The sequence below is a fragment of the Parus major genome, chromosome 2 (genome assembly GCF_001522545.3).
Source record: "Parus major isolate Abel chromosome 2, Parus_major1.1, whole genome shotgun sequence".
Lineage (NCBI taxonomy): Eukaryota > Metazoa > Chordata > Aves > Passeriformes > Paridae > Parus > Parus major.
Genome location: NC_031769.1, coordinates 29590787 through 29604878, shown reverse-complemented (window position 1 = coordinate 29604878; position 14092 = coordinate 29590787). Strand labels below are relative to the sequence as shown.

Genomic DNA, 14092 nt, shown 5'->3' with positions numbered 1-14092 from the left:
AATACAGAGCAGTCACTTTATAAATACCTGCTGTACAAACTATAGAGCAATAATGTGGATAGACAGCTTGCAACAAAATAAAATTTAATAGTTAAGAATCCAAAATACATTCACAACTTCTTAATGATGCCTTCCCTAGGAAAAGCACCCATTGCTGGGGTTATTTTTGCTTGCTTGTTTGGGTTTGGGGCTTCTACTGCTAGGAAAATTATCATTAAAGAGCTCTTAATACATTCCAAGTGAAGCTATTAAGTAAAAAAATATACTGACAATGAAAGTTAGCTCATCCCCCTAAATGACTGCAATAAAACAGATTCTGAGCTGACGAGATTCTGAGACGAGATCCCTTCCCTAGTCTTGGGTATATTTAGCCACATCAGACACATGATCAGTAAGACAAAAAGAAATAGCTGTAACAAGTAAAACCCTTATTACAACTTTTGGCTGCATACTAAGAACCCAAGCTAATTCCCTTCCAGTAAATACAGGCTTCCTGTATTTATAATATACATATATATATATAATATATATATTATATATATTCCTGTATTTATAATATATAATATAATAATAAATAATATATTTATAATATAAGAATACCTTCCATTGTACTGCTACCAAGACACCATGCTTGAGCTTAATACAGACTTCATGGCTGATTGACAGATTTTTTGAGCACAGCAATTATAAACCCAACTTATGTTAGCCTTAGCTATAAATATCCACTGTAAGATATCCTCACTTCAGATTATTTAGTGCACTTAAAAGTGAAACTAAAATAAAAAGTATTTGGTTGATTATTTAGCCTATTATTTAGGACTTTAAACTGTAATAATTATTATTACCAGGACCTGCAACAGAAACCATCAAAGACAAATCTTCCAACCTGCAAGCAGTAATAGGAACCAACATAAATGGCTTCAGCTTGTGAAGGACAGCAGAGCATAAGACACAGAACTTGTGAGAGAAATGGAAGTTCGTTTCTCAACTCATTCAGAAAACATCAGTCAACCTCCTTTTCAGATCTTACAAACTTGCACTGTTTTTTCAATTGTTATTTTTACTTTGTAAATTAGCTTGTACTTTGCCAGGTGAATATATCTTTCAGGCCCTGCATGAAGTTTGTTGCTAAGGCAAGTATGTGTCCAGATTTATTTACTTTTAATAACACAGATCTATTTTTTTATGATTATGATATAGTAACACAAAGCAATACATCTTATTCAATTTTTAACCACTGAGGATCACTTCAAGTCAGCCTTCAATTTAGATCTAAAATGAAAGGAACTTACCATTTAGGGTGTACATGATCTCTCTAAAGTAGCTTATGGTGGTTTAGAAAGCTAGCAAGGCTGCTCTGATATTAAAAGCAACAATGAAGGGAAGTGGTTAGTCAACTAGCTGGTTCTGTTATTCCCTCCCACTTCTTACAGCAGTACCTATCTCTGTGGGGTTATAATTGAGCTCATTATCCCAGCTCTCAAATTTATTTCTTTTTTAAAAAGAAAAACAAAAGAAGTGCAACACCACCTTTGCAGGACTACTAGTGCTTCAAACCAGATGTTCAATACCTACACTCATAATAAATACTAGATACAACATCCAAGCAGTGGTAATCTGTTTGGAAATCTTGGAGAGAAAATTTAAAAAAAAAATAAAAAAATCACAAGCAAAAATCTATTCAACAGTAGTTTTTTCATTGCTGCTTTGACTGGATATAAGATTCTGCATTAGTGGGAAGAGAAGAATAAATTATCTGTATATATCATTAGTCAAGTTACCTAACAGCCCCAGTCAAGCTGATTTTCAGCCAACAGATAGGAAATTTTATTCAGGTACTTACGCATATGTACCTGAATAGAGGATGCTATCTAACAAAAAATCAGTATTTTATAGTCATTCATGTGACCAAGGGTAACGAGAGACAGAAAAGAAGAAAAAATTACATAATTTTGTTTTTAATTAAGATTTTAATTTTTACCTTAAAGCCATATTTGTTAAAATATTTTCATACATATGCTGTATGCTTCTTCATTTCACATTACATTTCAGTTCTGTGGAACTTACCTCAAATTTCAATTTCATTGGTGAGCCATGATTTTTTTTTCTAATACACAATGTTTAACACCACACATTAAAGGAACTCTGAAAGAATTAAAACAATCTCAGTGTCCTTTAGTAAGCTCCTTTAAACACCAAGAATTTCCACTTTTAGCAACAAAAGTTGCTGAAGAAATAAATATACAAGAAAACTCACTTTGTTTCTGTGCAATAAAATAAAACGGATTGAGATGAGTTGGTTAAAGCTGAGCCACAGAAAGAGCCCAAGTTATCTTTACATTTGTGCTCTTATGGTTTCTTTTCCTTTGGCATTTTTAAAGTACATCAGAGATTTAGTGCCTACATCCAGAGGTTTGAGTGCTTGGGATAAATCATAAACTAGACCAAAGCTCAACTTCTCTCCCTGCCAAAAACACCCTCACATCCAAAAGCCAGCATGTGACCGAGGACAGAAGGAACTACACTCCCTGTGTCCTTCTCCATCATCCACATACTATTCCCAGTCAGCAGGCCACAGAAGCTCTCCTGCTTTTGTGAAAGAATGGCCTGGCAAAGAACATGCCATATTTCACTTTCTCTCACATTTCTTTCTTCCATCCATGGGGATTTCCCATCTTACCCTATAGAGAAGCTACATTTTGTGAGAACTTCCAATGTTCTCACAAAAGTCTATCACACATCTATTGCCATCTTCTTCCAGAGCAGGCCATTTCTAACAGCATGATTTTTGTGTCTCCCCTGTAACTTGGCATTCAACTGGATACCACCAAGCCCCATTTGGTGTAGCTTGACAGCACAAAAGACCTTACAATAGTACTTTAAATTTCTACGATACTTAGTTACTGTGCAGCCTCTATGGAATCATGTTACTTCTCCTGGGAGGAAAAGAAAACAAGATCTGGAGAGACAGAGATCCTCCAAAACCTATCAAAAATGTAACTCTTGTAGGTTATTAAAAGACTTTACTCATAAGGAGCAGAAATGTGGTGATGCTACCTGGTTTTTATGCAATTTCCTGGTACAGTAAGCAAGTACGTCATGTTGCTAAACACATCATGCTGTAACTGCTGTGTGTTTCCCCTATCTCTCTATCAAGATACTGTCCCCATAGTTTTACTTACCTAGTGAAAGGTAAGTGTTTTACCTGGTGGTCAAAACATTTACGGAATTCCAACATATACATTGGAGCAGCTCACACAGACCATTCATAGTTCATCTGTGACCACTGCATCTTAATGCTCAAACTGCTGTTTAGCTTAAGGACAGACTTCCCCTCTCTTGTAATGACAGCACTGGTGCAAAGGAATTAAGATTTGTGGAGCAGCTTTGACACATATTCAGGGAAACTGGGTGTGGGCAGGTGGGTGTGTTTTTATCCAGGGATGCCTTTCACTGGATCAGGTTGCTCAGAGCTTCATTCAACCTTGCCCTGAACATTTCCAGGATAGAGGTCTACCACTTCTGTGTTCCAGTGCCTCACCATCCTTACTGTAAAGAATTTCTTCCTAACACCTAATCTAAATCTGCTCTCCTTCACCTTATATCCATTAAGTACTGGAAGGTTGCTCTAAAATCTCCCGGGAGCCTTTTCTTCACCAGGCTGGACAGCCCCAGCCCTCTCAGCCTGCAACTATCTTTAGCTACTAAATAAACAACCTATTATTCAAACTTCCACAGAAAGCCTTCAACATTTTTCATGAAAATCCACAAATTCAGGGTCCTTAGAACTCAACAGAGAACCCATGTTGGAAATTTTATTAGTATACACTAAATGTGAGTTTCCTGTCAATCTGCTTGTGCCTTTCTGCAGATTGGATAGCATTAGATACAGCAGTTAAATAACAAACCAGATATAAATTGCCAGATTGCATCATATAAAGAAAATACTACCTTCAGCTGTAGAAGCATTAATTTAATTAATTTAATTAATATAATACAAGCAGACACTCCTTTCAGTATCTGCTGAAATCTCAGCATTCATTTGTACAGTGGCTTATCAAGAAATAGTAAACTTTAAATACTGATAGCAAATAAAAATTACTGCACCGAAGTTAGTGCATAAAGCTATTTTCATTGGTCATAATATAATTGATATGTATGCCACATGGCAAACATACCAGACATCCAGGCAACCCACAAATTTTGGAACAGTCGGCAACAGCGTCTACTGCTCTTCTCAGTCTGCTTCTACAGCATTCAAATGTTGCTCTGTTTGGTGTGGTGTTTCTACTAGGTTAACACCACCAAAGCAGAAAAAATAGCTACATGTTTCATTTTAAAAGACAAAACATTATAAACTAGGACATTTTTTTTTATACATTATGTATCTATTTTTCTTCCAGCATGAGTGTTAACTATGTCATGCTTTCTGTCTTGGGAAATCATTACAGTCCTCCTTTTTATTTAAAATAACAAAAAAAGATTAAAAAAAAAAAATTTCAACTGCCATAATCCCCATTTAGACCAGTTGTTATACATTACTGAAATTCCATGAGGAAGTATAACTTTTACAAATATGGACAGCTTGTTTCATTTCCCTAAGCTGTTTCTTTACAATATCTTTGCATAACTGGGCGGGGGGGAAGAGCGAAGCTAAAAAAAAGGTGTTCATATGGACAAAACAGAAATGGCATCTTTTAAAAACTGACCTGAACATTTTGGTCTATTCAATAGACTGAAAGCACGCCTAATTAATTTAACAACGCCAGGATTGCATATCCCAAGGTGTGTAGTACATGCTACAGTGCAGCCCTTCAGCTACCCACAGGACTTAGGTTTTCTGAAAGTTGTGGGTTTTTTTAATAGCAAACCCCTCCCAGTCTCCCTGTTCCCAGCTCCCAGGCATCCTGAGGCCAAGAGCTCCGTCAGAGGAAAGCTTGAGAATTATACACATCACAGGAGAATCAATGCCAGCTTTCCTTTTTGGGAACACCTTGAGGCTTCTTCAACACACAAAGACTCTGAGACTAAACAAGCACTAAATTAAACGAGAATGCTCTTTATCCTGTGTAGGGTTACACAAGGAGCAAATTTACTTTACAAAGATGGCTTATTTTCAGAGCCTAGGAGACAAATGTAACTTATGTCTGGATCACTGCTGGTACAGGCCCCTCAAGCTGTTCCTGGATGGAGTGACTCCAAGAAGGTTCAGCACTGCCTCCTCCATGAGTGATAGTCACAAAGCAGCATCTCTATGTTCTTATGTTACTCGTCTTCCACAGCCAGAAAAGAAACTCATTTTGTGCATATTTGTTCTTACCTCATGGATCCTTGCTATGCACTCTGAGCATGCTGGAACTTTCAAAGTTATTTTACATCTTTCACAGATAATGTTTTCTCTTACAATCCAATATTCCATTACCATTAATTATGTAATCTCAGCTATTACTCACAGTTGGACTTAAAGGAAGAGATGACCAAAGCAAGATATATGAAGCTGTCAGAAAAGATTGACATCTGAAGTAAAAATCTTCAGTGAAATTTATTACTCATTTACAAACCTTACTTTTTGGGGAAATTTTCTCTCACACATCAATCAAAATACAGAGAGATCAGCAACTTATGCACAAGAACAAACCATTGATGACATGTTCTACCTAACACGCTGTGATAACTATTTTTGCAATGAAAATGATGAGTTTCATATTTGCCCATGGGAATTTTCATGTGAAATTATGCCACCTTTTCTAATGTTTTGTGTAACAGCTTCTTCATGCTTAAACACACATTGTCCTTCATGACACGTGATCTAGACACTTCCTTTTATTTCAGTATGAAACAAATCAAGAAATAAGCCCATTTATGATTCCATTGCTAAAAATGACTGTCACAGGATGCTCAAAGTGAAAAAAAACTTTAAACAGAATTAGATCAGACAGGATAAGAACCTTTTCCCTCTTTCAGATTTCAGAGTATGTAGCAGATATGGAAATAAGCCAAGATACTAGCACATATAAGTCAAATTGGGTATTATTTCTCCATGAAGACTACACTTTTCAAACAAGTTCAAAAGTACTAAAGTTGGCTCCCAAAATCCTCTTAAAATTTTCATTAACTTCCAGATGACACACTGAAAATATGAAAAAAAAGCATAAAATGTGTTACAGAACTGGTGCTTGCAGCAGTACTTCAAAAAGTTCATGATGACTTTTTGTATTCATTTTTAGTTACTATTAAGGCTTCAATTCTTAGTTTATGTATTCCAGATAAACCAGTCCAGTGTTTTAAAGAACCTAAATATAGATTCTCAAAATGTGAATCAGAAAAATAAAAAGAAATATAAATTTTCTGGTCAATTTGAAAAGCACTGACCTGGTATAGCCAGAGTTTACATCTGCTGGAGGAAAAAATGGTGCAGAAAATAACGGACTGTAAGTCTGTTATTTCAGTGTGGGTGAAGAGAAAGATGAAGGATAAATGTTGCTGCACTGACTCTACAACTACTCTTTATTATGTTTTTAACATATGGCATGGATGCACAAAGCTCCAAACGAGGAGCATTTTGTGAGGAGCTTTTTTTAAAATCACAGGAATAAACAAGTAAAATAGAGTACTAGAAACATCTCTACAAAGGGACTACCATACAAAACACTTTGTTCCCCTTCATTAAAGAAAAATGTCTTCCAGATTCTCTCCAAACTCAATATTCCAACTGTTGATTTTGGCCAGAATGCCTCAACAGGAATACTCCCTAAATGCCCAGATTTCACAGTTATAGTGGCTGGTGATATTTTTGTATTCTCTTGCCTTTTTGTCTATAATTTACCTACCATTTAAGTTCCCAGGCTTGATCTGAAGTATCAGGATGAGATCTGGACATGTATAAGGTACTCCTCCACATACCTATTTACACAGAAAATAAACCAGGGTATGTAGCCCAGCCAGGAAGTGCAGCACATACCAGTAAGTACCCATGAAACAGATCCCAGACATGCAGAAAGATCATGAAAATCATTAGGTTTTGTTTTGGGGTTTTTTTGCTTTATCTTTTATTTCTAGAAAACAACTCCAAACACCAAATACAAATTTGTACTTTAACAGCAGAAATACTATCTTACCTCCTATACTTCCCTTTTTTGGCACTATTTTAGATGCAGTGATGCCTGCTGGCTCGGAGGAAAGTGATCTCTCTTTTTCTGGGAATTGTAAAGGCAAGAGCTAAAGCTACTATATTTACTTTGTCTCAATACTTTCAACAGCAGAGAGAAAATATATGGGAAAAAAATCCAGACTATAAAAACCTCATAAGGGTTCTTTTCTTTACCTTTTCCCCTAGTTTCTCAATAATTTTGTCTCAATTTTAGAACCTTCTCCTTTTGGAACATTTTGTCCTCATTTCTCCCCATCAGAAGCAACACAGGTACTTTGTAATACAGACACTAATGAGATAAGGCTGGTTATTCAATGATTAGGAGAGAGGGAGGAAGACAAACAGGTTAAAAATATATACATAGAGTGATTATATGACTCCTAAATTCTGCATGTCTCTCCTGTGCCAACATTTTTCTTCTTCTGAAACAGAAGTTGTGCATGATCATGCCTTTCTTATAGACAGCAAATGACAGCAAGTAGCACATAGATTTTTGAAGTGCAAGTGGCTCAGAAAAGAAAAAATACCAAAACCCAATTAGAACTGATTTTTGTTTTGCCAGCACTGTCCTAAGGTCTAATATTTTCAAACCGGTACCTCCTGAAAAGTAGAACTTTAACAGTGAAAATTTCATTTTACATAATAACTTTTGAGGCTTTCAATGCTCAGACAGCTCAGTCTATTCAGTCATCTTTACACTATGCAGAGCTTGATGTGGATTTTATTTGGTAATGCCTTAGGTTCTAGTTATTCAACATCTAGCTGCAGTTTAATCTTCTAATCTCTTGTTCTGCTCATCAGTATGACTTTTATATATGCCAATCTCTAATTGTTTAAGGGGAAGCTTAAACAAAAAAAAGCAGATGCAGAAGCATTTAAAGGTATAAACTCTGAGGGACCTGATACACACTTCTTATTTTTATAAGGAAGCTAATCTCTTCCATGAAATAGAGCAACTTCCATGAAGGAAAGTTTTAATCCCCAAAGCAATACTTTCTATCTTCTAAACAAACTTTGCTATTATTTGATGAATCATGAAAAATTTTGAATGATGCTGCACAAGTGATGGTGCTGGAATTGTCTTCTAGTGTCTAAGCATATATACTTAACTGCCTCCTCAAGTCACCTGAAAATCTCTTCCAGTGTTGTCTTAATTTTTAATTCTAACAGGAGATAGCTGCATTTGGCTGTCAGTGTCCTTAAATAGTAAGCAAACACCATGGCTCTGCAGTGTACCTTTCTTGTAAGGAAAAAACCCTGCAATTATAACTGTGTGGTACTCTGTATATCAGTATGCACTGGCATATATAAAGTGCCTATTATCTGTACTGTTACAGACTACAAAATATGCACCCCTAAGGCAGTACAGCAATTTACCAATGATGCCGCGTCTTTAAATAACTATGTTAGAAAAATGAGCATTAAACAACTTTTAATGGCTGCATCTACAGAAAACTTTGTGGCACTAAGCCACAGATCTTTCTCATATGAAATTTATATTTAGATACATAATTTCTTTTATCTGTATACCAATTTCTCATTGTTACAGAACATATGCTCTTCCTCAAAATAACTTGCTATTTTTGTACTATTACTCAGCTGCATACTTCCACAAAGCTGCAAGTGTTACTTCAGATAAACTTAGTGTCTTTTTGGCTAGTTTCCATAGTACTTTAATGACAGAGAAAAAGACTACCTAATGAAGCATGATCCTGTACCTCCTCCACTGAGTTTACTTTGGGTGAGGGCAACAAAACCACTTGTTTATCAGTTCCCAGTTGAATAGAGGGGATGGAGAGTTAAAAATACAAGTTTTTGCACATTTCCCCTCTGGTAGAAGTCCTTCAGACAGGAACAGTATCATATCCTACCTCTTAGTAACTCTGATGACTTCTTCTGTTATTTTAAGTATTTCTGAATGGAAAATAGTAGTGGTCCAAATTACACAATTATCTCATCTAAGGGTGGATGAAAGAGATTGTTAAACATTCACAAGATTTAACAACACTGTTACAAATAAGCATCTTTCTAAGCTTTGATATGATACATTCAGCTACAGCAACTTAAAATGTCAAATGTTTTCAATAAATTACTACTGACTTGCTAATTGCCATTCAGATGTTCTGCAAGTTTTGAATTTCATAGCCACGCTACAGTACTACCTCTTCCAGAACATTTTTGCATCAGCTGTTATTATTATTATGTATTATTAGCACACCAATGCCACTTCCCTCCCTCAATCAAAAATATGATTGTACAAGACATACAATTCAGCAAGTCTTATTTTATCTTTAGAAGCAATTTTTTGCAGTCATAGAGATATGTGGGGTTTGCTATGTATTTCTTAAAATAGAGACACCCCACACACTTCATATAGGAATAAAGTATTTCAGTGTTCTTCAAAATGAAGCAGCAGCTTGTTTCCTACGAGCTGTAAAAAACAAATTGACAGTCTTCCTCTCCATTTTGATCATCATGATAGATTCAAATGTTTAAAGATAGGGAGAGAACAGGAATTTAGCAGGACACATTAGTACTGGCCAAAACCTAGTTGATTTTCATTCTAACTACGCATAAATTTCTTACCAACCATTTACTGCCCTCTCTTCTGTCCTAGAAAACTATTTTACATTACATTACGTGACCTTTAATCATATAAAGTAACACAGTCTCAGGCAAAAAAAATCTCTTTCATATCATTCGTACATATTTTACTAAATAATGCTAAAGTCTACAGAACCAGAATTTTATCACACAGGGATGCAAACAGTTTCTAATCTAAAAAAAAAAAATAAGTTAAAAATTCTATAAATAAAAATAATTTCAACCCTGGAAATTTATTGAATCCTAGTTTTATAAAATTTAAGCCTGAAATGGACTTGCTAAACTTGGTGACTTTGGGCCACCGACCTTCCTCTGAAACTCCTCCCTCAGGAAGCTATAAAATCTTTGTCCTGATAAATCTATTTGTTTGGGGATTTTCTGAGAGGAAACACACTGCTTTCAAGAACTGCTTAAAGCTCCAGAGGGGAAAAAAAAAAAAAAAAGATGTTTGGAAGTCTAAAAACTGAGTGCAAATGAGGTTCTTCATCACACTTCATCATTTGCTGTTTGCACAGCTCCAGCTCAGCAGAGATGTTTCTGGACATCCAACATGAATAAACCATCTATGAAACATTGTGAACTTACTTTTCCTTGAGCATATCTTGCCACTTTTTAATACCAGTGGTTTTTAATCTATTTTCCCTCTAATCCTCAGAGATGGCAATTATTATCCTAGGAAAAATGATCCTAAATTGTTAGTGACCATGAAGTAAAACTGCCAGGACACATATGAGTTGTAAGGGAAGGAACCTCCAGCTGGGGAGCACTAAAAGACCTGAGAGAAGGAATATGTAGAGCACTAAAAGCAGGAATATCTCTTCAACTGCTCCAGGAAGAATAAAACGAGAATGTCTGACCAGTTTAGGCATTAGGCCCACATTTGCCAGAAATAAAGTTATACTTTTAAACATGTATCTATTAGCTTGTGCTATCAACATGAGCTATCCCATAAGCTGCTTTTGCAGAGTTTTCTGTATTTGTTACATGACTCCTGCTGAGGACAGCTCCACGTTACACAACGTGGATGCAAGAAGCTCTAAGAAGGAAGCTGAGGCTGTTCTCTGGGAGGCAGGGAGGGATGGCAGTAATGCACTGACCTTCTCTTTGCCTTTTCCATGCTCCACAGCATTCCACACGCTGCTGGGAAGTAAATTACTTGGCTTACTTAAAGCCATCAGAACAAAAGCAAAAAAGCATAGTCACCACACTGATTTAGTCATCAGAAATCCACTCTCTCCTACAAACCTATTCTAGCAATTTATCTGCCTGGGAGTCAGCTGCCTCACATCACAGCACAGCAGGGCCACTATCACTTAATCATTATCATTAAACCACATGCAGCCACGCAGACCTGGTTAACTGGAGTATTCTTTGCCCCTCTCTGTCTCCCACTGGGAAATTAGTCTGTTCTCACAGAAGCATAAGGTTAACAAAATTGTTTTTGCTGCCCTAGTAGTGCTGGCTAGCAGAATAAGTCTTTTCAGTGTAAGACATTAATAGGAAGAGAATAAAAACGTCTTAACACTGTTGTCTTTGCTGGTGATATTATGATGAAATACTTTACCAACAAAAAAGGAACTCAAATAAAAATCCATATAGCAACAGATATTTGTCTACATGTACATAAATGATCTTGTAGACTGAAATGGGTCCACCTGTAACTTCATAAAAGAATAAAACCAGGGAAAAAAATTAAGAAATGTTACCTTGGTATACCTCAGACATGCTTGGATCAAAGCTTGCTTTGACTTTCATGCATTTGATTGAAAAAATAAAATATAATCAAAAAAAAATCCACACTGACATTCCTGACTGCATTTTTTTTTTTTAAAGCATTCTGGTCCACAGTTTGAAAGAGCTAATGTTCAGTCATTTAAATTATTCATTATTCAAAAGAAATAAGTTGTGCATCTAACAGAACCTTCAAATACCTTGATAATACTTTGTGAATTTCCATTAAGTGAAGATGAGCCAAGATCAGATTATATTTTTTTTCTTTAAAAAAACCTATAAATACCTCTTAGTTTAAGAATTAGGAAGTCAACAAAAACATGCAAAAACTTCAACTGGTTGTTAGATGAAATATAAGATAAGACCAGTATCTTACCTTCATCAGTATTCTCAAGTAGGGAAAAGTAACAACAGGACATATATGATGCTCCCCTGAATAGTTTTCAAGATTCCAAACCCTGTCCAAGGAACTTTTTTCGAGGCAGACATGATTGTGGTATGCTAAAAAACCTTCAGGCATTTCTCCTAAGGTCCTTGTTTACAATCCCCTTAGACTCAGATTTTACAAAAAGAAAAAAATTGGCCCCTTCCTTTATGTTGAACCTGCTCTCGACCAGCTTCTTTTGACACCCTTAAGTACCCGTGGGGCACCCACGATGGAGCAGCCTGCTCCTGAAGGTTTGCACCCAGGGCAAAGGTACCCAAATCAAAAATAAAACTGGGAGTGAAACTGAGCCTGGAAGAAGGGAGGGATGATGGAAAGGTGTTTTAAAGGCTTGGGGTTTACTTTCTCATTATTCTGTTCTGATGTGACTGGAAATAATTAAATTTCTCCAAGTGAGTCTGTTTGGACTGTGACAGTCATTGGTGAGTGATCTCTCCCTGCCTTTACCTCTGTGCACCAGCCTTTCACTATATTTTCTCTCTCCTGACAAGCTGAGGAGGGGAGGGATGGAGCAGCTTTGGTGGGCACCTGGCATCCAGTAAGGATCTACCCACCAAAACTGTAAAACGACCTGGCTATGTTTATGGGCGCTCACCAAAACCCTGATAATCTAACACCTGAAATGTTAATTTGGCCAAAACCAGACTGCAAAATACCTCCAGAGTGGACTAATTCCGTGTGCTTGAATTATCAAACTCAAACAAAAGAAACAAAAAAAACCCAACAACAAAGAAAACCCACTAGAATATTTGAATCATTATTTAATTCACCTGTCTGGGACTCACTCTCCTGATTTACTAGGACAGACCTTCAGTGATTTTGTTGCGCAGCTCTGCTGGCTCTTTAAAATTCTGAAAATACAGCAAAACTTTCAGATTCTATAACAGCACTTCAGGATCTCTGACTTTACATAAATTTTGGCCCACTAGGAAAATGAACAATTCTTTAGATGAGAGCCTGATCCGGTTATCTGTCTAAAATATGTGCTGTTTCAATCCCTATGTTACACATTATTGTGATTGCATCTCTTATGCTATAAAAAAAATGAACCACAAACCCAGAATACTTTACATTTCTTGCATATATCTTTTGAAAAGCTTGTAATGTAAAACAAATGTTTCAGGAAATTAATATTGCTTATTAAGGAAAGCATCTTTCTCACAGTCCTACATTCACATTGAAATAATCCAAGAATTTGTCAATCACAAACTATTCAGCAGATACCAGAAACATAGTTTGGCATGCAAAGAAGTATTAGGAGTTTGAATGACACACTTATTGATAAAATATGAATATATTCATTCTAAGTGTATATTTCTATATCACAAACCAGATTTAGTTTTCCAGCTAAAGAAAAGTAACTTTTTGTAAATTCATATTCAGCCTGCTGTTATATAATCCTGATCAATAGTGTTAACTCCTGCAAGTCTTGCATTTTTTGGTAAAGAAACCTATCAATAGAAAAAAAAAAAAGAAGTTCATTGGTGTGACAAAATTCAAACATTTGAGTTTGATTATAATTTAATAAGTAGTTTAACTCTTCAAGCATCCAGAAGACATCTTAAATGCATGTTTAAGAAGTATTTGCATTTCTTCTACCTTTAAATTGTTAGCATTTCCAGCAGATTAAAATGTAAGTATGCAGGAATTGAAAGATATGAAAACTCAAGCCCTGTGAAGCCATTTTTCAACAAAATTATTTTAATTTATTCAGGATAAAAATGCAAACAAATCTTTTGAACACATACTGAGCACAGAAAATTGCAATGAGACTCCAATATGATTATTATAACATGAGGGAGAATGTAGAGAAGTATTAGTGTGGCAGCCTGGAAATGAGAATTTCTAAGGATACAGACATCAGATAAGCACCAACAGGGGTCACAATGCCTTTCTGTCCAGGAGTAGCAACAATAATTTTCAAATATCAGAAAATCAAGGAAAATATTACAACTTTTTCATCAACAAGCCAACTATACAATAACATTAATTTAAAAAAATAAAAATTATATAATATTTATGATGTAAGGAAGATGAGAGGCACAGGTATGTCTCACTGTTACTTGGGACTGAGAAGACCTTGTATGTGCTACAGCTGTGCGAGCTTTCATGCACCCTCCTTTTGCCCCTTTCTCTTTCCTCACAGAGATATTTTATGTAAA

At 35.9% G+C, this 14092-nt stretch overlaps 1 protein-coding gene across 3 annotated transcripts in view; it reads right to left on the bottom strand.

The window, feature by feature from the left end:
* Window positions 1-14092, bottom strand: part of HDAC9 (histone deacetylase 9) — a 457012-nt gene that overhangs the window by 390170 nt on the left and 52750 nt on the right. The window contains exon 1 of one of the 3 annotated variants that reach the window (XM_019005657.2): window positions 1293-1334. The exons of the other annotated variants lie outside the window; for them this stretch is intronic. Within the exon in view, the coding sequence (XP_018861202.1) occupies window positions 1293-1308 (16 nt within the window). The 5' untranslated portion in view covers window positions 1309-1334. Of the gene's footprint in view, window positions 1-1292; window positions 1335-14092 lie in introns of those variants that run through there. 3 annotated transcript variants of the gene reach the window in all.